The sequence below is a fragment of the Erigeron canadensis genome, chromosome 6 (assembly GCF_010389155.1).
Source record: "Erigeron canadensis isolate Cc75 chromosome 6, C_canadensis_v1, whole genome shotgun sequence".
Lineage (NCBI taxonomy): Eukaryota > Viridiplantae > Streptophyta > Magnoliopsida > Asterales > Asteraceae > Erigeron > Erigeron canadensis.
The window spans coordinates 25,824,933-25,851,855 of record NC_057766.1 but is presented as its reverse complement, the minus strand read 5'-3'; the positions used below and the strand labels follow the sequence as shown (position 1 = coordinate 25,851,855).

The window sequence follows — 26,923 nt, the reverse complement described above, 5'->3', positions numbered from 1 at the left end:
AGCCGTATGCTCCTTTTTCCAAAAGGGTCTTTTAAGGTTTTGAGACTAACACAACTTGTTTTCTTTTACCAAAAATCTTGCCCTTAGCTTACGGTTGTTTTGCTTTCCGAACCTTTCCCCCCTTGATCATAAGAACTTGGGATGTGGCGGATTTTCTTGGAAGCTCTTTCTCATACTCAATTAACATGATATGAAGTTTAGCTGTGGTTTTACTCATGCTATGCATATTATAATTGCGCACGAACTCCTAAAAAATCCCTTTTTTTAGGTTCATGCCAATAGTAATATGCAGATGATAAGCATAGTATAACCTTTCCAATTGCCCATGAGTACCTCTTCAACTAAAGTACTTAAGGACTAACCAATGTTCCATGCTCATGTCGCAAGTCATGAAGTTGATCAACTAGGTCGAACAACTCCACTCTGGCTTGCTTTTATTACAAAGACTTGAGTTCAGTGAGCATATCACATGGAACTGAATGCTTAAATTGCTTTTGAAGGTCGGCATTCATGCTTTCCAACATTAAACAAGTAACCTCATTGTGTCTATCGAACCGAGCATTGTATGCAACCAACTTTCAAGTTAAAGCATTCGCTCCCGGAACAACAGTGTCTGCTCATCAATGACTTGAACCCAGTCATTGAAGTTTGGCTCCAGAAAGTCTTTTCCTATCTAGCATCGACCTGAAAGCCGATTGGTTTATATTTTGAGAAGGATTTGTTGTTGCCATCTTCAAAACAGACAAGAGTTCAATTATCGGTATTTTCGATAATAATCCTTAAGAAATGTAATTTACCCTTGTTAAATTCATCTAACAAATTACTTTCACTAAGGCTAGGATCCAACTTGACATACAATCATTTCATTAGTTGATCTGCTAGAAATGACGGTATTCAAAAGGTAATCGAGAATCGATAATTGCATTCATGCAACTCCAAGAATTATGGGACTTACAACAACACTGTAAAGGGGTATTAAGTGTTTTGTAAACATGTTTTGTCCCATCTTATGCCACGGGTTAAGGTCTCACCTCTTAACTCGTTTTAAGTCACCCAATTAAGAACATGTAAATAGTCCACCGCTGTCTCACAACGAGTGGTAATCTACCTTGAAGAGATACAATTCACCTAAGTCTCACGTAAAGCAAAAAGCACTGGCAAGTGTTCTTAGCAAAGTGGGTGGCATTGACTTAATTTTAAATGGGTATTGCATTTGATGTGAATCAAAAGTTTATGTTTGAAAACTCATGTATAATCTTCGAAACATAATATTTAATAAAATCATTTGTTTAGTCTTAACAACACAAGAGAGCTCGGTAGCTCCATTTGAACGCACAAAGAAGCGCAAGGGCAAAGGTTTGCGATGGACGCAATTAAAAACCCGCCCTTTTAGAAGGCTAGCGCACTCCGACTTAGAGTTTGTTCAAATGGGTGAGCCGGTGTATCTCAAGGTTGCAAGACTCCAATTTTATTAATGAAATCTCTATTTCGATAATTCTTAGTCAAGTTCATTTTCAAAACCAATTTTTACATCACCTTTATACAACTTATAAACAATACAAAAATTAATAAACTTACTAATTTCCGAACTACTTAATCATGTAACAAGTTAAAGTAGGCCACCTAAACATGGTCACTATGGTTCATTCATATGTTTAAACCCGGCTCCCCCTTCCAAAGAAGAGGACCACATGCATCAAGTTACCTTGATTGCGTAAGCCTTTAAACAAAATTAACCAACAATTAGCACATAAACACATAAACATGCTGACTGGAAATTTCCAGCAGCTTCACGACCAGTTTAAGCCTGATTGTGGTCCGATTCATCTTTCGACTAGAACTACAAAGTTGTAGCCCTATGAGTCTACAATCTACAGTCCGAATTTGGGCTTCTAACTCATTAGCGATTAAAAGATATGAATTTTTTAGTGAACTGTCGCAAACCAGAAAAATCACACGAAAAATTCACATAGTCACACAATTATCTAATAATTAACCCTAATTATTTGATCATCATTCTTTGCACAGTATATCTCTATATATTCAGTAAAATCACAATTAATTTTTGCATGAATTTCTTGTGATTTTACTATTATTTAACAACCTTAAATAATCAAGATACACGTAATCATGCAATTCATCACATAAATCATGTCAATTCACAATTCAAAACTTGCTTGAGGGTTTCAATCTCCATTAAATTAGGTTAAATTTTAATTAAACAAAAAACCCTTATTTTTATTTAATTAATAACCGATTTTAATTAATTAAAATAAGAAAACATCATTTTAATTATTTAACAATTAATTAAAATCAACCAACCCTTAAACCCCCCTTCAAGTTTTGATCTTTGTAATTAATAGATCACATATGTGGCTCTGATACCACTGTTAGAATATGAGCACATGAACATATAACAATTCACGAGTACGCAGCGGAATAGAAACGTATATGCAATACTATTAATTAACAAAGAGAGAATCAAAACGTGTACATTTGCTCAAAGCTTCCAATAAATATAATAATAATAATAATAATATGATTTAGGATTTAAAGCAAAACCCCTCTACGATTGCACACTCGACACAACTTATACTGTATGCTAGTACCCCGATCACGAACTCACAAACCCTTTTGTGTATCTCCCTTTAATTCGAAATCTCTTTGAACCGAAACCAATTGATGCCGTAAACAAATGCACCACAATTAATGCTAATGCCAAGCATTAATTGTATAAAGGAATCATATATAAGCATTGTCGAATGTAACAATAACCGAATACCCTTAAGGGTTCGGTCGAATGATACAAAGGAGAAAAAGAGAGGATTTTTTTATTATATGAAGGAATGTTTTAAAACCTTGAATTAAGCCCTCTATATATATGGGATAATTAGGTTAAAACAATCTTGTAAAATAAGTTAGAATTAAGGTTTTCCAAGCCTTAATCCAACCAGCCCACCCATAGGGATTTAGAGTCCAACTCTAATTTCCATATTTCACATTTTAATCCTCCATTTAATTAATTAAATATAATTAACCCCTTAATATATTTATATTAATTTATATTAATCATTTTGTGATCTAATTAATTAATATATTACTTTAATATACTAATTAATATTATAGAGTTACCGTGTCATTTCGTGTGACCCCGTAGGCTTAAACTATTCCAGGACATGCGATTTATAATAAAATGATCACACTCGAACAGGGATAAGACTTAAAAGTTCTTTGAATGTAAATTACATTAGTAATCCTAAACTACTGTTAAATCAATTTATTGTATCTTTAGTTTAAGGGATTAGAATGTAAACAACTTTATATAAATATATCGAACTTCAATCCTGTGCATTGTATGTAATGAACTTTCAAATCTTGTGCATTGTATGTAATTGCATATATGTGGCAACCATATAGGATGCCACTAGTAATTTTTTTGCTGGTCGGATACATAAAATGCACAAGATTTGAAAATTCATTACATACAATGCACATGAGTTAAGTTTGATACACACTATGACAATTCGTATAAAGTTGTTTGTAAATGAGATATTAGAGGATGATGATGATGAGAGAAAAAAACTTAGTACTTGTGAAAGTCCATTAAGAGTCTCCCTTGGTCCATGTATGTCTCCGGGTATGCAATAATGTGGAGCGGACCTCCATAATTAGTATACGGGTACTTTAACAACAACCGGTGAGTATTCAATCAAAATTGTAGAACAATTATAACCGGTTCAATGTCTTATTTGATAACAATAATATTCTAGCTCGAATATGATTCTACATGGTAGAATCAGATAAATTGTTCACAGAATGCAGAATTGCGGAACAATTACAACTATATGTTTTAAGAGTTCAAGAAAATTCTGAAAAAAGAAAACCGGAAAGGAGAGTTTAATGAATTCATGTCGTTGTAACAATAATCGTGAACAACTTAATGAACTCACAACACAATACTGCTAATGGACCTAAATAGATCAATGCTTGGTGCTTAAATAGTTACTACATTGAACACACTTTTGATAAAGACAATGAACTTTATGAGTAGACTTCTTTAAATTATAAATGAAATTATACTTGGAATCAATAATGGTATGTTTGTCCAAGCGGCATCAGGATAACTCGTGAAATTTGGAGATGAAGTTGCAGAAGATCTCTAAGCTTTTATCGTCTGTTGCATAATTAGATAATCAACTGATTAATTGCATAATTTTTTAAACAGTGTTTCTAAACAATTTTACAAGTAACTTTCCACACGATATTTATTGAGAACACAAAACTTGAGAATGATATTTTGGTTAAGTAAATAAGTCTGCATACCTAGCCTTGGTATTGTGTGCCCCTTTGGATGCTTAATGACAACAGGGTCCAGGAAGGATTCTAGTAAATCAATGTTCTCTTGCTTCATGAAATCCTCCTCTCCTTTTCAAAACAAAAGTTCAAAAACTACTATATTGAAGTTGGGTTATGAAAAGAGTAGTATTGTTGATTATATACTCACAAAAAAATTTCTGATTCATTTTCCTAAATTACCAATAAGGTGTAGAGATGGAGTAGTGACCGGAGTTGAGAAGGAATCAGCTGTAAGTTTAGGAGTCCCGAACTTTGTACCACCAAATTTAGCCCCTGATATTACTATCACAAACTTCACCTTTGGAACTTCGGTTAGAGCCACCCCTTTCTTTTGCATCCCTGGTATTGCCGCCGTTAACATTGCTCCCTTATTTATGTTAGCAACAAAAAATGTATCAATTATAAGATATATGTTTACATGTATTACTGCCTTCATTGCATTAGTAATAGAACCAATTCATGTAATATTTCCTGGGCAATTGGGTTTATGATCCTAAATGTAATTGGCCATAATGTGTTCCTCAATTCCTCTGGGGCGCCTTGCTAAATGGAGTTGTATATAGAATAAACTGCTATTCATGAAAAGAAACCTTAATGTGTGAAAATCAATTTATTAGACCTTAATTTTCAAGGCAGGGTGAAGACATTAGTGACAAGGTAACTTACATAATTTCAAGTGGTTCATAAAAATTAGCGTTAAATGCAAATTTCGTCCCTGTGGTTATTTGAAAAAAAGGTTTTTCATCCCTCTGTTAGTTTTTATTTTTTTTTCATCCCTATGGTGGGATTTTTGTCCCTGCCGTTAACATCCCTCTGTTATGTCCCCCACATGCAAATCACATGAGGGGTATTTTCGTCTTTTCGCTCATCTTCTTTGTCTTCAACGAAGAAACCCAGTAACCATTCTTTGTCTCTAATATTCTTCAAAATCCCTCTTTATCAACGTCAAAAAGGAATGGGGGTAGTAGTTCTGCTAGGATGTTAGATGAGAAATTTATTAAGATTTTAAAGATATTTAAATGGGGCCCTGATGCAGAAGCCCAATAACTATTCTGTCTCCAATTTTCTTCAAAATCCCTCTTTATCCCAATCTTCTTCAAACCTTAAATCTTTAATCAAAAATAAAAACTACTGATTTTTATAGCAATTAAATCTAATCACCACCATTTAAATCTCAAAATGATTCAATTCTGTTTTTATCCATTTTCTATTTTTTCTTTTTAAGTAAAATGGAAAAAAAAACCTTTTTTATCTTGAATCTTTCATAAATATCAAATATTCAATTTCAGTATTCTTGATTTATACAAGAAACATGATTAATGATTGGGCTAGATCTCGACTTTTGTATTATGTTTTCGTGACAACTTTACAAAAGTCTGGCCACCACCGTCACCAATGTCTGACCACCATCATCATCAAGTCCGGCAACAATATTTGATCATAACGCCGGACATCATTATCACCGTCATAAGAGTAGTAGTGCTTTCTTCTTGAGCTTTACTATCAAGCTATATTTGTAGATGTATTTATGTGCGTATGATGCTTTTCATGATGAGTTTTTGTCTTTTATATTTTTTTTCCTTTGGGTTGGCGGCTATAGAGAGGAAGACTTGATTTGAGGCTTTGGGATATGATACAGTTTATTTTGTGTACAGATGTACTAGACGGCCAAAGATGCAAATAAATACATATATATTTTCAAGATTTAAAGATAATGATACAAAGGGGATTTGGTGTATGTATTTTTGGGTTATGGAATTAGTATATATTTATTTTAAGATCTGGGATTTCGGTGGTGTTGTTTGAAGATCTAGGTTTAGTGATTTTTTGAAGAACAAGGATGAAGATAAACGTGAAAAATACAAAAATGCCCCTCACGTGGTTTTCACATGGGGAGGAGTTAACAAAGACAGGGACGATATCCCACCACAGGGATGAAAAAAAATTAAAAACTAACAGAGGGATGAAAGACTTTTTTTTCAAATAACCACAGGGACGAAATTTGCATTTAACCCTAAAATATATGTTTGTTCTCTTTGTATGTGTAAACATTATAATCTCTGAAATTTCTTCACAATGACAAACGTGACATACTTTACTTATTTAGAAGTGTAAACAATACTTAAAATTTATCATATTTTTAGAAAAAGTGTACAAACTAATGTAAGAAACATACAATAATTGGTTGTAGTGATAAATCAAAGACAACACAATAATCATTGGTGTTTGGGATGCAGAGATGCTTCTATGGCATTTTCATACTTTGACTGTTATCGAGACTCGGACCCTCTATAAGACTGAGAGGAGTAACCCATTAAGGGGCATTCCCCTGCCAAAAAATGATTGGGAACGCCCCCGGGAACGCCCCTCATCGGCCCCCGAGGGCGTTCCGGGGCGTTCCTAATGTAATTTTGCCCCTTGCCCGTTCGTTTTTAGAAGGCTTGCCCCTTGTACTATATTTGCAGACCACGTGACATTTATTTGTTGGATGAGGGGCGTTTCCCCCTTTCACTACCGCTCATAGCCTAAGACCATTCACAAAGGTTGGTGAAACATGTAGGTGAAATGAATGAGCAAGCAAGTGAATTGTTAATTGCTTTAGGTGAAACACCTAGGTGAAAAGTGGTAGGCGAACTCAATCACCGAGCTCCTTTTTCATTTTCTTTTTGTTTTGTTTGGTCTTTTGCTTTCTTTCTATATTAAAAAGAGGTAATCAGATATTGTGTAAATGTATTGTATTTTTATTTTTAAAAAAAAAGTGGGGACCAAATAATAGGTGAATGGTTAAGGAGAAATATAGAAGGTGAAATAGGTGAGAAGGTGATTTTGATATGGCTGGAAAAAGTGTAGGTGAAAAAGGTGAACGGTTACGAATGGTTTAACAATCAAAGTACGTTGACTGTTACTAACAAGGAAAGTTAGAGGGGAGGGAGTGGAAGCGGGGAAAGGCAATCGGGGTCGTGGGGCCGGGCGGGCACACCGCCGCCGGTGTTTTACCGCAGGAGAGAGAAGAAGAATTTGGGGGAAGAACCCCGAAGGGGAGAAGAGAAGAGAGAAAGGAGGAAAGAGAGAGGAGAGTGGTGATTGGTGGAGAAGAAAGAGAGGGGGACCTATGTTTTAATTTTTTTATAAAAACAATCTCATAAAAGCTTTATATATATGTGTGTGTGAACTATGAAGAAGAAGAAACTACAGATTTGATCAAATCTGATCTTTTTAGTTTAAGTTTTTATTTTTTGTTAATTGCATTTCAGTCCTTGCGGTTTATATATAAAAATGTTTTGCTTGCGTTTTAGTCCCTGTAGTTTATTTTTAGTTTCATTTCTGCCCCCTGTAATCAAATATGTATGTTTTGACTTTTTTTTTTCTTGATTGTATTTATGTATAAAATTGTTTTAGTTCATATAATGTAGTATTAAAAAATAAATAAAAAAGAAATGATATAGTAATAAAAATAAATGAAAAAGAAATGATGAGGTGAAGATGGGGGAAGATGAGGGAAAGTGTCGCCAGTGATTTGGGGAAGAATGGAGTAAAATGAGGTGGCAAAATTTTATTGGTTAGTGGTAGGGGAAGAATGGTAACCACTCGCTCCCCCTTAGGACACAAGGGAGTACGTAATGGAGGAGGTACTAAGACAAGAGAGTAGAGTTTTTGTGGTCTAGTGGTCCAAAGGCGAGGTGAAAGGCTCTGCCTCTCTAGAAGGTTTCATCCCTCCCTAATTAAAGTTCTTTTCACCTTTCTCTCCGGATACTTGTTCGCTATCGGAAATTGAGGAATACTTGGACTTAGACGGTGGTCCCCCTTTCTATCGTCAGACGGTGGTCCCCCTTTCTATCGTCAGAATTCGAACAAGCCACGTTTTACTGGGAAAGCTCGAACCTTGGGAATGAATGTTCAAACTTGGCCGGGCATTGGTGTTTAAAAAATTAATTTGGGGGTTTTACGTTCCCTGTGACTATGTGTTTCATCACTAACTTGGGTTGTCTCTTTGCGGTTGTTGGGTTTTAATTAATGAAATTTGTCATTTAACAAAAAAAAACTGACCTGATTGAATTCCAATCAAGCAACAAAAAATATAAAAATACGACTACCATTATTAGTAATTTAGTATACATGCATGATATCAAGGAACTAACCTGGGAAAAACCAAGAATTCCATCATAAGGTCCATGATTCACCATAAACTCTTGTATTTTTGCCATACATTCTTCAAAGTTATAATACTCTTTAAACTCCTACAAGCAACATGTTAATTATCAAATAAGTATACCACAACTGTTACTACAACTTATAAATATGTGGTCATATTATTTTGACAAAAAAAATATATATATATATAATTGAAAAGAGTATGAGAATAACCAGATCAGATTGAAACCATTCGTAAAAAGGTGGTTCGAAAATTCCATCAACATCGGACTTCCCTCGAGCCGGGTAAGGGGCATCCATGAAAACAAGGTCTAGTTTCTCTAGCAAAGGTTGTGGCCATCTTTCCACTAGTTTTTGCAGTATTTTTCCACTTGTTCTGAACCCATGTAGACATAATACTTTGAGTTGTTTTTTCCTATTCATCTCATTTTCCATTGTTTATTTCTGGTCTGATCACTTGTTTGAATTTCAATATAGAATCACATTTTAATATAGAATTAAATTTTGTTTTGGTCATTGTGGGGTAATTGTGTATGGTAGCCTTTATTGTATTAAAGTTAGAAAGGGGACGACTTATTGATTGGCACATAATGATTTGTGTTGGATGGTGAAAAGGAGTAAAAGCTATATGGTGTCATTTCGTTTTTGATCGGTTCAACTTAAAATCTAAAATGACAAACTGGTCACTTTGACGACCATTTTTTTTTGGGCACGTCTCAATGGAGTGTGCTGGTTGAAACTGAGACATTGTTGGCAATGCCGTATCGGTTGATAGTGTTGGTTTACTCTATACTCCAATGTCGTCGACAATGGAAAATTCTTCAACTGCTCCTCAAACAAGCAACCCGTCGTCAAGCAATACGGATTCCTAATAAGATGGTACTTCAACTTTAGACGTCAATCCATTTTTACAACTATTTTATCATCAAATATGTTATTCCCCTATCTTGCAACAATTTCATCATTTAAAAGTTTTTCCCCGATATGAACCAAACCCCTAATTGCGATCTAAATACCGACCTGTTGTTCAATATTTGACAATGATTTTGAAGTAGAAATTGAGGGCGAAGTTGATATCAAGGTCTATACGAATAAGGGAAAAAGGAAACAAACTAGATACACCAAGACGAGGGAAAAAAGAAACAGACTAGATACACCAAGACGAGGAAGCGATTTTTGCCCAGATGAACGTGTAATAAGCTATATTCTAGGTTTTTTAAAAAAAGTTTTAATTGTTCTTTCCATGGTAAAATGTTTTTCAAAGCTTGAAGTTAATATAAATAAATTAATTAAGTACAAAAATATATAGGTTCAACATATAACCTATAGGTTGATGGACATCAAGCTTTCCATTTACTCTTCCATTTAAAAAATTACATTTTAATTAACTTCAAGCTTTTGAAAAGCTTTTTGCCATTGAAGAACAAAGTATTTTAATAAAACCGTTTACACCCCTCTTACACATTTTTTAGAAAAAAAAGCTTTTGAAATTACACCATTAGTACCCAATCTCTATCAAAGAGGGATATGAGAAAATAAGATGTCGACCGTCTTGTCTTGATCCAAATGTAAAAAGACTATTTTCATTAGGACCTTTAGCCAAATGATAAAAGTATAAGAAATATACTATATATACTTTATAATCAAATATCGTTTGACTACATTAGAACTAAAAAAAAAGTAAAGTTCTTGAAATAGATTAAAATAAAAACATAATTACATATATATCCAAAGCATGCTTTAAAAGCATTGTATTTATGCATTAAAAACTTACACTTTGAATATATGTGTAATTATGTCTTTAAAAAGGGATATATATATATATATATATATATCAAAAATAAATACATAAATGAGGGGCAAACTATATAGATTAGGATTTCCTAAAGTTGTCCCAAAGTTGGGAAGATCTTAACCTTTGGATGAAAATCAAGGGTCAAGATTTTTTAAATCTTGACCCATTGGATGAAAATCAAGAGTCAAGATTACCCGCACGATGCGGCGGTGGTCGTGAAGGCGACGGTGTGGTGGTGGAGGCGAGTGTTGGTGGTGGATGCGACTTCGAGTGCCGTAGATAATTCATATAAAAGTAATTGATTTAAAAGGTTAATGGAGATATTTTAGAAAAATAAAGGATTGGTAGTGTAATTTAATTATTAATGTTAAGAGAATAATGTATGTAAAAATATTTTAAAAGGTTGTAGCCTTGTAGGTGAAAATATTACATAGGAGGACATTTTAGACATTTCCCCCATGTAACTTTCAACATGAGGGTATTTTCTTTAATATAGAGTATATATAATTGATTTAAAAGGTTAATGGAGATATTTTAGAAAAATAAAGGATTAGTAGTGTAATTTAATTATTAATATTAAGATAATAGTGTATGTGAAAATATTTTAAAGGGTTGTAGCCTTGTAGGTGAAAATATTATATAGGAGGGCATTTTAGACATTTCCCCATATAACTTTCAACATGGGGGTATTTTCTTTAATATAGAGTATAGATATAATTGTCGGCCCATAAAAATATTACAAGTAAACTTAAAAGAAAAAAATTTTGATTTGGAAGATGATAAGATAGTGACGGCAAAGTTCAAGATGTCAAGCAAGCACTACAAAAGTACAAAACAAATTCCTTTTTGTGTTTACAAATTTAGCTGCAGGATATCCAAAGTTCCAAACTAGCAAAGCGTATACAAAAGTAATAATTAAGTAGTTAAATACAATTTAAGCAACGTATAATTATAATAAGAATCCGAGGCGCAATGGGTGCGCGTCGGTTCGATTCCTACCGGGTTCGTTCAACAATTTTTGGTATACGTCATGGGTTTCACTATAGGTTGACTTTTTTTATTAAACCTATAATTCTATAAATCATTTTTGGTGTGATGTGTTTCAGTCCTTCAATTAGTTCTCGAAAGTAGTGGACTCGACTCAGTGACGCTCTATACGGCTCTACACACCCTTTGACCCTTTGAGTCGGCCATGGATCAATTAATCTTTTATGAAAAAATGTTAATCATACAAACAAATTACAAGCAAAAACTTACAAACTTAGTTGTCGAAGTGTTATATTATTTACAATTATATTTCTTCGATCTCCTATCAATACCTATAACAAAATTCAACGGATATCTTAATTTAAAAGTTAACTTGAAACTTAAACTTTTGCATTTGTGGATCTTTAATCCTAGTTTCCCAAAATATAATTAAAAGAATGATTTGTTTTTTACAAGTCATTTTCATATTTGGGATCGGGCCAATTCTTCCAAGAAAGTGATGGAGGATATAATATTCTTTTTGTCATTTGATTAAACATTTAAACCTGCATTCAGATAAAAACACCTTGATGAAAAATTAAACTTTTAAAATTATCTTTTATAACTTAAACTTGAATAATAAGTTATAACCTACATCCAAAAGTTTATTTGTTTATTTTTGCTAAATAATACAAAAAGATAGTTTATCAAATTTAAAATGTAGTGTGTTTTTTTTTTCTCTTTTCTAATTTAATACAAGATATCAACAATTAATAATTAATGTTAAAAAAAATAAGCTTTTTTGAAACAAATTTTGCCCATAGCTCGTCTTAGACCCGACCGTACTCGTGACCCGTCTTAGACCTGACCGTACCCGACCCGAAACCGACCCGCTCGAAGCTCTAACGGGCCGGGTCACGGTTCAGGTTTTAGTGGATTTTCGGGTCGGGCCGGTTCAAACCCGGTGAAACCCGTCAAACCCGAAGAAACCCGAAAGTATATGATAAAGCATGTATATGATAAAGCCTGCAAGATTACTTTACATAGATGTGACACTACAATGCTCCATATATGTATTTAACATTATTATATATATAGTACGTGTACTTCATCAACACTTGCATCTATTGGATGTGAAACCACTTTAGTTTTTATTCGATATTATATGGCCAAATCTTCTGCTACACCACTTTACATGTATATTTTAATTGATATATTTTTTCTCTCACTCACATGAGGCAACACCTCTTTGTTTTTCAATCTTGATTCTTGACAGCAAAAATATGTAATGATATATATACTCTTCATCATCGTCATTAACACCCTCAGCTCCATCTCCGATGCTCTTCATCATTTCCATCAACACCATCACAACGATAGTCTCTTTTATGTGTTATATATATAATATATATATATATATAGTGTATATATCTTGTATATTTACCTTATATAACTACAAATATAGCTGCTTTCGAAGATTGTTACTACTCATTATTCAAAACTATTGGAGAAGATAAAAAGATGTGGATTCATAACATATTTCGGGTCACCCATTAAAACCCGAACCCAACCCGGTTAAACCCGGGCCCGAACCGACCCGCCCGGGGGATCAACGAGCCGGGTCTCGGTTCCATTTTTTATGCATTTTCGGGTCACGGGCTTTGACGGTTCGGGCCGGGTCGGGCCGGTTTTGAACCCGTGCTCATCCCTACCTCCTCCACAACACGATTTGTCGATTTGGAAACAAAACCTCATGAAACAAATCTCAGATGATCCACCAAGATATTATGTCCAAATTTCACTAGAATGTTTCAAAGGTTTGAACAAAAACTTAGCAAGAACTTCATTTAAAATATTTAAGAAAAGGTATGCTTTCTAAGGTTTCATAAAAAATTAAAAACTTAAAAAGGCAGACATCTTTATGATAAAAAAAAAGGATATTCACGACATTTAAATAAATATTAATAAGGTCGAATATCGTTATCATTTTAACTTAATATTAGGTAAATCTCATAATCAACTATCTATCGATTAACAAGTTTCTTTGAATAATTAAAAAATGTTTTTTAATGTTTTATATGAAGACATGGTCTGTAATCCGTATACGGACGAATATATAGAGTTGGTGAAAGGTTTAATGCCGAAGCCAAGGTGTAAATTTTAGGGATTTGATCGTGAAAGGTACCCAAAATTCCTTGTTATTAAACTATACATAAAATACTTGAAAAACGCCAAGTAATTAGACAACAGATTGCTTCCATGGCATTTTCTAAATGAAATCCCATCTTTAATCTTTAATATACAGTAAAAGAGGAACTTTAAATAAGAACATCGAGTAATCTTTACCTTTCATTAAATTTTCATCTTTATTCTTCATCCCTAGATTATATTGCTTACATTATCTTTGACTAAATTTTTAAAAAAGATGATATTAGTCATCCAACTTCAATTAATTTGCTTAAACTAAAACACAATATTAATTACACTTCTAAAGTTGATCCAACTTTATTGGTAAAGTTGGATCAACTTTAGCCATTGGAAGTCCATGGTTAGCGAGGTCAATAAAATCAATGTCCAAGGCATTAGTATAAACCAATTATTAAAGGGAGAGATCGGCAATGGGGAAAGGATTAGATTTTGGCTTGATATTTGGGCTTGCGATATCACGCTGAAGGACCGCTTCCCTTAAACTGGAGAAAAACAAAAAATGCTTGGTTATGGACCTCAGAATGTCAGCTCGGGTATACATTGCAACTGGTCTAAGGAACCAAGGTCAACAAGGGAGTTAGTGGAATGGCAAGGGATGTCAACGATGATGGCTGGGCTCTCACTTAAAAACGTTCCAGATAGATGGCAGTGGATAGGTGGGAAAGAGAAGTCGTTCTCGGTTAAAGAAGTTAAAGAGTTTCTCCGAAAAGGACAGGATTTCAGCAACCGCTTCGTGTTTAAATGGCCAAAGTGGACGACTAAGGACTGCAACTTTTTCATGTGGAGGGTGTCCATGGATCGAGTTCCCACCATGGTTGCCCTCAAGAACAGGAACGTGATCTTTAATAATGTAGAATGCATACTCTGCGAGGCTGCTGAAGAATCTCTGGAGCATATACTCTGCTCTTGCGACCTAACAATGGCTGTTTGGTTTAGGATTGGGCTTTGGTGCCAAGTAAGACCACTCTTCTTCTTTTCGATCAAGGATATTTTTAGCATAGAGGAGCATTTGGGACTTGCAGCTGCTACAAAGAAGATTTTTAGAGGCATTGTGTTTGTAACTTGTTGGTGTTTATGGCGGGCAAGAAACAATAGAAGATTCAACAATAGAAGATTCAACAATGAAGAAATGAAGGGCGATAAGGTCTTTCAAGAGATAAAGGCAATTAGCTTCTTTTGGTTTAGGAACCGGTTAAGGAATTGTACAATTAGTCTTGATAGTTGGAACCGGTTCGATGTTGTAAATAGCACAGGCATGTAAATATTGCGGCCGACCCACGTTTGTGGGTTGTGTTTTGTGAATAAAAGTTAATTTTCAAAAAAAAAAAAAAAACTTTAACTATTAGATTTAATCCAATGGTCAAAGTATGAGACCTGTCTATTGAAGTCCACAATTCGATATTTGAGATAAATAGATTTTACCAAAAAATTGTTATCATGTCTTCAGCCAGACAAATTATTAAGATTCCCTCGAATTTGGAGTGGGGCTCCTAAGAGTAGTCACAATGCCCAAGTTCTGGCTCGTTCCCCCACTCGTCCAAGCGTGGAGGACGAGTGCACATCGTTAGGTGTGACTCGTCCTTAGCCTCGTTCTCGTTCGTCTGTCCTTGCAGAGACGATCCTCGTTTGACATTTTTTTGTTTTGTGTCAATGTAACGGTCCCCCATTTAAATTCAAAAAAATTTACACAAATGGTCCCTCAAACGGCCATATTTCATACGTTCAAAAAATTTACACTTTTGGTCCCTATTTAATATATATATATATATACACACACAAACCATTTACCATACAAACCATTTGTCTACTAAAAAACACACACTCTTCTAAACAAATAACACACATTCACAAAAGAACCATGGCAAATAACATACCAAACATGACCGTTCATGATGCAAAAATGGGCATGAAGGATCACATGCTTAACGATGATACAAATAGATCTGCAGTTAACAATGTGATTGACAACATAAAATCCAACATAGCGACACTCACAGCCGAAATTGAACGACTTGAAGTTGCAGAACATGATCGTAACGCCGTCGAAGTTGACTACATTATTTATCTTCAGCAGCACATCGACTGGCTCAATCAAACTATTTTCCAACTTACCGCTGCTACTACCACTTTAAACGCCACTCTAGACCACAGGTTATTCTGGCAAGGCACTATCGGTGGTGGTCGTCCTGACGATTACATGGCTGACCCTGGGGAGGAGTACACATCTCCGCAACTCGGCGACGCTGTCGGGTCTCCTGAACCATATTGGTACATTCATCGCAATGACGGCGACAGTACTGTTGACTCGGACTACTCCGAGTGTTAGTTTTATGTATGCTTCAGAATATGTGTTAGTATTAAGTGTGTTTATGTTTTAATATTATTAATGTGTTAGTGTTAAGTGTGTTTATGTTTTAATATTGTTAATGTGTTAGTCTTATGTCTATTTTATTTTATTGTATTGTATATTTTTTATTTAATGAAAATTTTAAGTTTGTTTTTATTAAAAATTGAAGTTTTATAAGTTAGGGGGTTAAAAGTGTATAATTAAATAGATGGTAGAATATTGAGTTAAAAAGGTAAAAGTAAATAAATGGTGGGTAATAGACTAGTCTTAGCATTGTGAGTGTTTTGGGGATTATTCCTTAGTTAGTCCTTGAGCTGATGTGGAGCTAATGTTATGCTGATAGAGACTAGTCCTTAGAAGATAAGTAAAAGACAATATAAATGCTCTAAGAGGTCCATATATGGGGATTGGCTAAACTAAACGGTAACCTTTCGTCAATAAGTCACTTCACGAATATCTAAATGGATTTATTAATGGGGCATTAAAAATTACGTGAAAAAATTCATCTCATTTTTTTATACTGGCCACTTAACTATTTCTATTTTTTTTTTACCAAACTCTTATTCTATAATATGATTTGTTATCTTATTTTATGATACTGATCTAACTATTTCTATTTTTTAACGACAATTTGTAATTGTAATGGTAATAATTAACGAGCATGGTACCCGTGCAATGCGGCGGTCAGTAGTGGGGAAGTCGGTTTGCTTTATTAGGAATTTTTGGGTAGTTATTTAAAGAAAAAAAAAAGTCAAAGGGCAAATAAGGTATTTCAAAGACAAAAATATTTAATAGGAGAGGAGGGGTTGCTTTATTAGGGAGTAGAGATAAAAGGCTAGAATCAATATTAAGCGATAATTCACCTTCACATACAGTACAAAAGAATCCAGATTCTCTTAAATTGAAACTCTATCGATTTAAAATTTTGTTAGAAGTAGAAAAAATACAATCCTATTTTTATTTTTGGTATGCCCTTATACTATTTTTATTTTTGTAAAGTAGATTTAAGTAATTCAGCATTTTTTTCAGTATTTTCATATTACCTCTCTGATATAATTAATATTAATTAATATTATATTATAAAACAAATAGCTTTTGTTTAACATTTTAAGTTTTAATATTTCATCAAAACCAATTTACATCAAAAACCTACAATACTCGCCGACGCCTCATCGGCGTCACCGTCACCACCACCAATCTCTGCCGCCCACCGACACCGTCATTACATCTCCGCCACTGCCGCCGCCGCCACCATTTACATGAAGGATTTCAACTTCGGATCTTAACAGCTAAAAACATGTTAAGATATATATTATCCAATCCAAATAATTTATAAAGGAGAGATTATTCTCATACTACCTTATTTTATCGGTAAACCACCAAATATATTGACTTTATTACGCAATACAACATCCTAATACACATTAGAGGAATGGTTGGAATTGAGTTTTGAATTAGATTTTTAATTTTCATAATTATGTTTTAGAAAGGTATGTCATTACTCGTTTATTTAAACCTGCATTATCTCTCCAGTTAAACGCAAATAAACACTTTTATAGCCAAATATTTTTTCTGATTATTTATGTAAGAAATATATTAATTAGATAATTCATTCAAAACGCAAATAAACACCACCCTTCGCGCATCGTACGAGTACCCATTTAGTTATAAAGTAATCATTTTGTCGAATCGTAAGCCTATCTATATTATCTAATAAAACAAATCACCCTTTTATTTTAGACTTTCAGCCTTGGAAAAACCAAAAATACTCCTATCCTTTGTTCACAAATTTAAATATTTCTATCTAATATACATGTATTACATTTAATGAAATAATTTACAATATAGATCTCTCAACACTTAAAATGATTATACTACTTCCTTTAACATCAATTATTTCTACATTCGCCACCATCGCCACCCCATCGCCGTCACCACCATCACTTCTGTCATTACTACTTCGCCATCGTTGTATTGTGCAGACATAAGTCTAGTTTAAGTGAAAAGTAAGATGATTTTGGATCTTAGTCATAAGTAGCCAATATATCTAATATTTAATATTATCTTATAAAGCATTTTGTCCTTTTTTTTAAATCTCAATTAAGTAACTGAACTACCTAAATTACCCTTTTTCTTTATTCACTAATTTAACATCTCTACCTAATATACCTATAATACCCTTAAGTTTCAATCATTTATTTTTCTCTCTCCTCAAATCTCAATCACTCATTTTTTTTTCCTCTCATCCATAAATCATTTTATTACTCTAATTCATTCAAAATATTTTATCTCAAAAACCGTATATCGGTAAATTATAAAAATTGTATGGATGTTCTTAAAATTTCATGTTATTTTATTAGAGATTTCATTCGATATACTTTCGACGAATTTTTAAATTCGAGGGCAGAGCCTATACGGTTAAGGTATTTGGTTGACCTAGCTATCACCCTACCATCTTAGCGCTGCAACGCACAGACACTATCTCTCGTATATAATAATATAACTAGATCAAAATTAGTATTTTAAATGTCGTTTTTTTGGAAGATATGAAACAAAAGTCACTTTGCTTGCAATCTCCAACATGGGAACAGCTGGTTTGGCCTCTCCATACCACTCATTTAGTTGCGTGCATCGTTCTTTATCTTTTGTAAAAAGTTTTCAAGATAAGCGAACATTCGCAAACCACTATGGCAAAATAATAAATGACACAAATTTAATTGATATTGCAATTCTTTCCTTTTAAGTCAACTCTCCCGACAAAGAAAATAATTGTTATGTTCGAAAATAGATACCCATAAGTTTATTTTTTTGATTTTCCTATAAAAAAAAATCACTTTCATATTTTAGTTATAATAATAAAAAAAAAATTAATGGTTATAGATGATAATTTATTGGTGGAGAATGTAACTTGTACATTTAAAACATGTATTATCTTTAAACTGATTTTTTTTTTTTTTTAAACAAATAAAAGATACTCATTTCGTATTTTAGTTTGACTTTTAAAGTTTTTTTTTCTTTTAACTTTGATCGTAACTATTTTTATATATAATAGTTGAGGAAATTTATATCATCGAAAAATATATTAAAAACACAATTTATTCATATATTTTAAATGAAGTATTATGTAACACAAGTAAAATTAAATTACGGCCAAAGTTAATAAAAAAAAACATAATAAATATTTCAGTTTTCAACTTTGTAAAGAGGTTGATTATTTCATAACCTTAGAATCGGTATATTTATGCTAAGTATATTGTAGTAAAATAAAATCAAAAGACAAGTCTTTCCTAACTTAATCATGTAACTATCATTGATGACTTGGTCCAACTACATAATTGATCATTTGATTGCATATGATTTGTGAGCTAATTGAGGCATCTTCCAAGAATCTTACCTTTATATTTTCATACATCATTATCTAATTACAGCTACTTACATCTTTCACAAATCACAATATATATACACATTGTACCCCTCTACAGTTTCAAACACATTCAAATATAAACTCTATACTACTCTCCCAAAAACACATCATAATATGACAATGTCTACTTGTACAATGTTGAAATATTTGTTGCTAGTTGCAATATTCACTACCTCATGCATTGCACAAATACCTCCAACTGCCACTCCAACAATCTCACCAACTGCCAGCCCTACACCGGCACCCGTCGTCACACCGCCTTCTCCCTCTCCTACACCCGTCCCGGCCCCTGCCCCTGCCCCCGCTGTCCCTTCGCCATCACCGACACCAACTGCCGTACCATCACCCGCACCTTCTTCTCCTTCCCCGGTTCCTTCTGATATTGTCCCTTCACCTGGTCCTTCCACCGGTCCACCAGCTGACGGCCCACCTAGTGGCACATTTGCTGATGGTTGGGTCAATAAAGCCGTCATCACCGGGACCGCACTTGCTGGAGTATGTCTTTCTGTCACTTTAATGTGAGCAATGGAGATAAATATGTTGTTATAGTTATACACTGTCCACATTAATTTGTTTTTCTTTTTGGTCTTTAGAGTTACTTATGTTTTTTCTATATATATTCTTGTTATTTATCAGATTACCTTACGTACCTTTTGATTTTTCCAATTCTCTTTATTAATTAGTCTTCGGGTAATGATCCCTACGTAAAATAATTGTAACTAGTTTTTGTCCCTGGCGACATTACGTAACATGTACCTATGTGAAAAATTATATAAAATGAAATTTTCGTGGCAAAAGCTAACGAGTGAAAAGTTATGTGACAAAAAGTAAAGAAAATAAAACTTTTGTGGCTAAAGTTGAAAAAATAAAAGTATAAAAAGTAAATAAAAGAAAACTTTTGTGTGGAAATTAAAAGAAATGAAAATAATGTGGCAAAAAGTAAAAGGACGAAAACTTTAGTAAATTTATGTGATAAAAAGTAAAAAGAATGAAAATTTCGTGACAAAAGTTTAAAAAGTAAATAACACAAAATTTTCATGCAAGAAGTAAAAGAAATAATAGTTATGTGACAAAAAGTAAAAATTTAAAAATTTCCTTGATAAAAAGTAAAAAGAATGAAGCTTCGTGACAAAAATTAGGAAAACAAAAGTTTAGAAACTAAATAAAAAAAACATTTCGTGTCAAAAGTAAAAGAAATCAAATTTATGTGACAAAAAGTAAAAAGTTAAAAGTTTTCGTCATAAAAAGTAAAGAGAATGAAACTTTCTTACAAAAGTTAAATGACCGGATAAATCCTAAAATGAAATATAATAATAATAATAATAATAATAATAATAATAATAAAAATTAAACAAAAAGATTAAAAAAAAAGATGCAGGCAAAAAGAAAAAAAAAAAAATTAAACGTAAAAAGAAATAAAAGAAGACCTTTGGGCCCACCCCACCAAAAACATCAAAATAGAAAAGAGTGTGATTGACGAAAACCCAAACACGGGTTTTAATATATCTATATAGTAATATACACAAAAATGTATGTATTATACAACTGTATAGTATAATTAGGGACGAAGTTATAATTGGGGCAGTGTAGGTAATTGCTTCCACTCAAATTTTGGTACAATATGAATATATTTCTTAGGGTATATATATAACATTGTTCCTAATAAATACAAATAAATAATAAATTCATACAAATGTCATCTTTGTTATCATAAGTCTCTTCTTAGGAAGTACATCACTGATTTTGGAAACATTAGTTTTGAAATATATATCTCTATTGGTAAAGTAAAAATCTTGAGTTGTTTGATTTTTAATAAAGCAGAAAACGAGAGGTTGAAAAAAAAGATTTTTTCTTTTATTTAGGTAAATGTATAGTACGTAGCTATATGTGACAATGTATTTTTCTTTTCAAATTATTATAAAGGGGTTGAGTATTGTAAAACTAATATTAAAGTAAAACAAATAGAACAAAATCTTGACCCTTAGATCATGGTTAAATTGATACGCGAAGATTCACAAAGCAATTGATGCACGATGATCTTCATGATGCACGATGATTTTCAGTTGATGTGTATTTTTCAGTTTTAAATTTATAAACACAAAATACCTAGCTACTGTCTACTACACATGCAATATAGTTTACTTGGTAAACCGAGGTCGAACACAAGAACTTATTAAGCAATTGTTAACAATAAAGTAATTCAAATGAAAAGGGGTTTTTATGGCCGAATTGTCACGTTGCAAAAGTTAGTGAAATCAGTTAGTAATCCCTTAGAATTAATCGAAAAGAGAATTTGTTTTTATGACAAAAGAGATTTAAAAGTCATCCATCTTGATCTCGCTCAACAACATATTCGGATTGCGCATAAATGAAGTTCAAATTCAGTTAAGTTGATAAAGATAATCGTGACAAAACAAAGACACAATCTGGTACCACCAACGTTTGTAAAATTGTTTAAATCATCTATGGTGTCAAAAAGGAGTGAGATATTTCCAAGCTATTTCCAAGATATTTTCAATAAAGGAATAAGATATATCCTATTAGTATTTTCCTATTTCTTTTTCATCTTAGCCCATGTCACTATCTTAGGTTTTTCTTCTCTAACACGTTGTTTCTTAATGTGTTCCCACCATACATAAGCATTTTTTCTTAGCTTTATGGCCACCAACTTGACCTTCTGCACTTCCTCCATACCTTTATAATCAAAAACTCATTCAACCGTATGTAACCAATCGATAAACTCATCGGGCTGAGCTTTACCCTCAAAGATTGGGATCTCAACTTTTACCCTAACGAATCAAGAAGGAATATAACGACCTTGCCTTAAACCACGAGGTCGGTTAACCCCCCACAGATTTTCTTCTTTCTCTTCCATGTCACTCTCAGTCGAGTTTGTTTCAGATCCATCACTTTCTTCATTGGCATCATGATTGACATCATGGACTACGCCCAACCTGGCCTCTGCAAGTTGGCGCTCCAACTCTCGGATTCGTCTCCCTTGAGCTGCGATCTCGAGATCCCGCTGGTCCCGTTGATTTGTTCGTTGTTCCTCATCATAGGCACCCGCGACAAGACGAGGTTGTATGCGCCCACGTGCAGCATGACGTCCACCACGACGAGGTTGTTCGTCTGCCATCTCTTTGATTCAAGGCAGCTTAGTGCTCTGTGCTCTGATACCAAATGATGTACTTAGAGCCCGTTCGAAAATATCTCGTACGCTACTACAAAAGGGGAATGAAATCAGGAGAGGGTTTGAGAAAGAAGATGACCTTCTTTTCAATATATGAGTAATAATATTATCAATAATAAAAAAAAAAAATGTCGTCCATCATAGGATGGATTATTACATATAGTCTTTTATAGACGATTAAATATGGAAAAGATGTGATCTTGAACAATAAGAAAAAATCATTACTAAAAAGAAATAGGAAAATACTAATAGGAAATATCTCATTCCTTTATTGAAAATATCTTGGAAATAGCTTGGAAATATCTCACTCCTTTCTGACCTGGTCCATCTTCAACAAAACTGGTCATATAATGATGTTTGCCAGTTGTCCCTAAAGGTAGAATCACAACAGAAGAAGAAAACCAGTAACTCGAGGTTTGCTAGTCGCTTTAATAAACCTGATACAAGCAAACAGATTAGCTCAAACACTACTAAAGACTCTAATATGGGTCAAAATCATAACCAGAATCTAAACAAAAGTCCAAACACAAGCTCTAGCAAAGCAGGGTCGATGACACATAAGCGGTGCTACAAGTGTCAGGGTCTTGGGCATATTGCTACAGCTTGTCCAAACCGACAAATCATTACAATTGTAGAAGAAGATCATGGTCCCGTATTCGATGAATATGGGGATGATAATGAGGAGCATGTTTCTGATAAAGAAGAGGTTACTTATGGTGACTGTGGGGAGGCGTTAGTGGTTAGGAGAACCTTAAGTCTGGCAACAGAAGATGAATTATGGCTGAGACACAACATTTTCCATACTAAATGTACTTGTGAAGGTAAGGTCTGCAATGTCATTATAGATGGAGGTAGCTGTGAAAATGTAGTTTCCACAACCATGGTTCATAAGCTGAACTTAAAGACCGAAGATCATCCCCACCCTTATAAATTGTCATGGTTTAAGAAGGGCAATGAAGTGAAGGTAACTAAGAGGTGCTTGGTGAAATTCTCTATCGGGAAGAGGTATGCTGATGAGATATTATGCGATGTGGTCCCAATGGATGCTTGTCATCTTTTACTTGGCAGACCGTGGCAATTCGACCGCAAGGCAAAACATGATGGTTATAAGAACACATATACTTTCCAGAAGGAAGGTATGACTATTATCCTTGGTCCATCTGATCTTAGAAAAGAGATGAAAAGTTATTTATTGTCCCGGGCAGATTTTCTTGCTGAAGTACATAATGCAACATGTATGTTTGCCATGGTTGTTTTGGAGTCTAACAACATTGTTACCAATATTCCTTATCAAATCACATCATTACTAGAAGAATTTCAGGACGTGGTACCGGCTGAGTTACCATCAAGGCTACCCCCTATGCGCGACATTCAACATTGTATAGACTTTGTACCAGGTTTTGTTATTCCTCACAAAGCCGCATATAGAATGAATCCTAAAGAACATGAAGAGTTGCAAAGACAAGTACTGGAGCTGCTAGATAAAGGATGTATTAGAGAAAGTTTGAGCCCGTGCGCAATACCAGTACTCTTGGTCCCTAAGAAGGACGGGTCATGGCGGATGTGTGTTGATAGTCGTGCGGTTAACAAGATAACAATCAAATAGCACTTTGCGATTCCGAGGTTTGATGACCTCATTGACCAGTTACATGGAGCAACAATATTTTCAAGGATTGATCTGCGTAGTGGGTACCATCAGATTCGAGTCAGACCTGGAGATGAGTGGAAGATGACATTTAAAACTCACGATGGGTTATACGAGTGGATGGTGATGCCGTTCGGGTTGTCTAACGCCCCAAGTAATTTTATGCGCCTAATGAATCAGGTTTTTCGGTCATTTATTGGTAAGTTTTTGGTTATATATTTCGATGACATATTAGTGTTTAGCACCAGTCTGGATTTTCACATTCATCATCTCAGACAAGTCTTTGAGGTCTTACAAGCTCAAAAACTATATGCTAACATTAAAAAGCGTCATTTTCTTTCCAATGAAGTATTGTTTTTGGGGTATATTGTGTCTAAAGAAGGTATTCGTATGGACCCCGATAAGGTTGAGGCTATCATTAGTTGGCCAACACCAAAGAACATTCATGAGATCCGTAGCTTTCATGGCCTCGCTTCATTCTATCGACGATTTATTTGCAACTTTAGTACCATCATATCACCAATCACAGAGTGTTTAAAGGGCAACAAATTTTGTTGGACACAAGAGGCTGATGAAGCTTTCGGGGTACTGAAAAAGAAGGTAACAAAGGCTCATGTCTTTATACTACCATATTTTTGAGCAGGTTTTTGAAGTTCATTGTGATGCGTCTGGGTAGGCATTGGAGGTGTATTAAGTCAAAGAAACAGGCCCATAACTTTTTTAGTGAAAAATTAAATGAGACAAGACGAAAGTATTCAACGTATGACAAAGAATTCTATGCAATAGTCAGAAGTGGAACATTGGCACCATTACCTTATCTCTAAGGAGTTCATTTTGTATTCCGACCATGAGGCGCTAAAGTACATCAACGGACAACAGAACTTGAGGCTGCGTCATGCTAAATGGGTCGAATACTTACAAGTTTATAGTTTTTCAATCAAGCACAAGGCTGGAGAACTTAATAAGGTAGCTGATGCTTTAAGCCGCCGCCATGCACTGCTGTCAACTATGCAAGTTCAAGCTGTCGGGTTCGAATCATTGAAGGAGTTCTATGGTGATGATTCAAACTTTGCTAGTATATGGCACAAGTTTCAGGACAAACCCTATCAACATTTTATCATACAAGATGGGTTTCTTTTCAAGGGTAACCGACTATGCATTCCTAAATGTTCATTACGAGAGTCAATCATATTAGAGGCTCATGCTGGAGGATTAGCAGGACATTTTGGGATTAACAAGATCAGGTCTTGGTTGGGGGAACATTTTTGTTGGCCACGGATGGACAGAGATATTACACGGCTTGTTTCCAAATGTCGAGTGTGTCGTGTTGCTAAAACTCAAAGTACAAATGCTGGCCTCTATCAACCCTTACCTGTTCCAATCGCTCCATGGGTCGATATTAGCCTTGACTTTGTTCTCGGGCTGCCTCGTACTCAAATAACAAGGACTCAATTATGGTGGTAGTGGATCGATTTTCCAAGATGGCGCACTTCATTGCTTGCAACAAGACATTTGATGCATCTCAAGTAGCTAATTTTTTTTGTATGATATTGTGCGACTACACGGAGTGCCTAGAACAATCACATCAGATCGTGATGTAAAATTTGTAAGCCATTTTTGGCGAACTCTGTGGTGAAAGATGGGGACCCGGCTACAATTTAGTTCATCACACCATCCTCAAACTGGCGGACAAATGGAGGTGTTAATCGAAGCTTGGGGACTTTGTTACGGGGCTTAGTTGAAGAAAAGCCTCGTCAGTGGGATATGGTGTTAGCACAGGCTAAGTTTGCATAAAATAGATCGCATAATCGTACCACATGGAAGACTCCATTTGAAGTTGTATATGGTGTGAATCCCATTACTCCACTCGACCTCACACCACTATTGACTTCCACTAACTTTAGTTCTGATGGTGAAGAGCGTGCTCGACAGGTTAAAGAATTGCATGAACAAGTTCGCGCCAATATTGAGAAAAATAATCTGAAGTATAAGGAACATGTTAATAAACGTCGCAAGCAAGTCATCTTTGAGGATGGAGATTTAGTATGGATTCGACTCGGTAAAGAGAGATTCCCAGCTAGCAGGTTTGGAAAGTTACAACCCCGAGCTGATGGACCGTTTCGAGTACTAAAACGAATTAATGAGAATGCTTACAAGATCGCCTTACCTGGAAAGTACAATGTATCAGCGACATTTAATGTGTCAGATTTATCTCCTTATGTCACAGATGAAGAAGCCAGCAGCACAGAGGCCATTGATAATGATCAGCCAGATTCGAGGGCAAATCTTTTCTTAGCAGGGGAGTATGGTGTAAAAAAGGAGTAAGATGTTTCCAAGATATTTTCAATAAAGGAATGAGATATTTCCTATTAGTATTTTCCTATTTCTTGTAATGATCTTTTCTTATTGTTCAAGATCACATCTTTTTCATATTTAATCTTCTGTAGGAGACTAAATGTAATAATCCATCCTATGATGGACGACAGTTTTTTTTATTATTGATAATATTATTACTCATATATTGAAAAGAATGTCACCTTCTTTCTCAAACCCTCTCCTGATTTCATTCCCCTTTTGTAGTAGCGTACAAGATATTTTCGAACGGGCCCTAAGTACATCAATCTAATTAATTAATTCCATTGTAAAAGCCGGTACCACCAATGCTTAAAACAATTTCCCTAACCAACAAGTTTGTTTGACTATCAAATTAACAATTGTACCTATGTGAAGATAACGTGGTACCACCAACCGTTATTCAACAAGTTGACAAAATAATTCCTATTATTAAAATGACATTCACTATCATACCATGAACTAGTGATAACTATTTATAGACAAAC

General features: G+C 34.3%; 3 protein-coding genes across 3 annotated transcripts; 2 read left to right on the top strand and 1 right to left on the bottom strand.

Moving 5' to 3' along the window:
• Positions 1-3,870: 3,870 nt before the first annotated feature.
• On the bottom strand, positions 3,871-9,005 carry LOC122603829 (esterase AGAP003155-like). The gene is made up of 5 exons (XM_043776652.1): positions 8,722-9,005; positions 8,496-8,594; positions 4,537-4,723; positions 4,324-4,425; positions 3,871-4,174 (listed from the first exon to the last, which is right to left on the bottom strand). The coding sequence occupies exons 1-5, from the start codon at positions 8,941-8,943 to the stop codon at positions 4,116-4,118; spliced, it is 669 nt and encodes a 222-aa protein (XP_043632587.1). The 5' UTR covers positions 8,944-9,005; the 3' UTR covers positions 3,871-4,115.
• A 10,290-nt stretch (positions 9,006-19,295) lies between these two features.
• On the top strand, positions 19,296-19,907 carry LOC122605437 (early nodulin-20-like). The gene has a single exon (XM_043778390.1). It carries the CDS (start codon positions 19,363-19,365, stop codon positions 19,768-19,770), a length of 408 nt encoding a protein of 135 aa, XP_043634325.1. The 5' UTR covers positions 19,296-19,362; the 3' UTR covers positions 19,771-19,907.
• Positions 19,908-22,922: 3,015 nt separating this feature from the next.
• Positions 22,923-26,408, top strand: LOC122604559. Its single transcript, XM_043777443.1, has 4 exons — positions 22,923-23,963; positions 24,045-24,683; positions 24,870-25,327; positions 25,883-26,408. The coding sequence occupies exons 1-4, from the start codon at positions 22,923-22,925 to the stop codon at positions 26,406-26,408; spliced, it is 2,664 nt and encodes an 887-aa protein (XP_043633378.1).
• Positions 26,409-26,923: the final 515 nt, after the last annotated feature.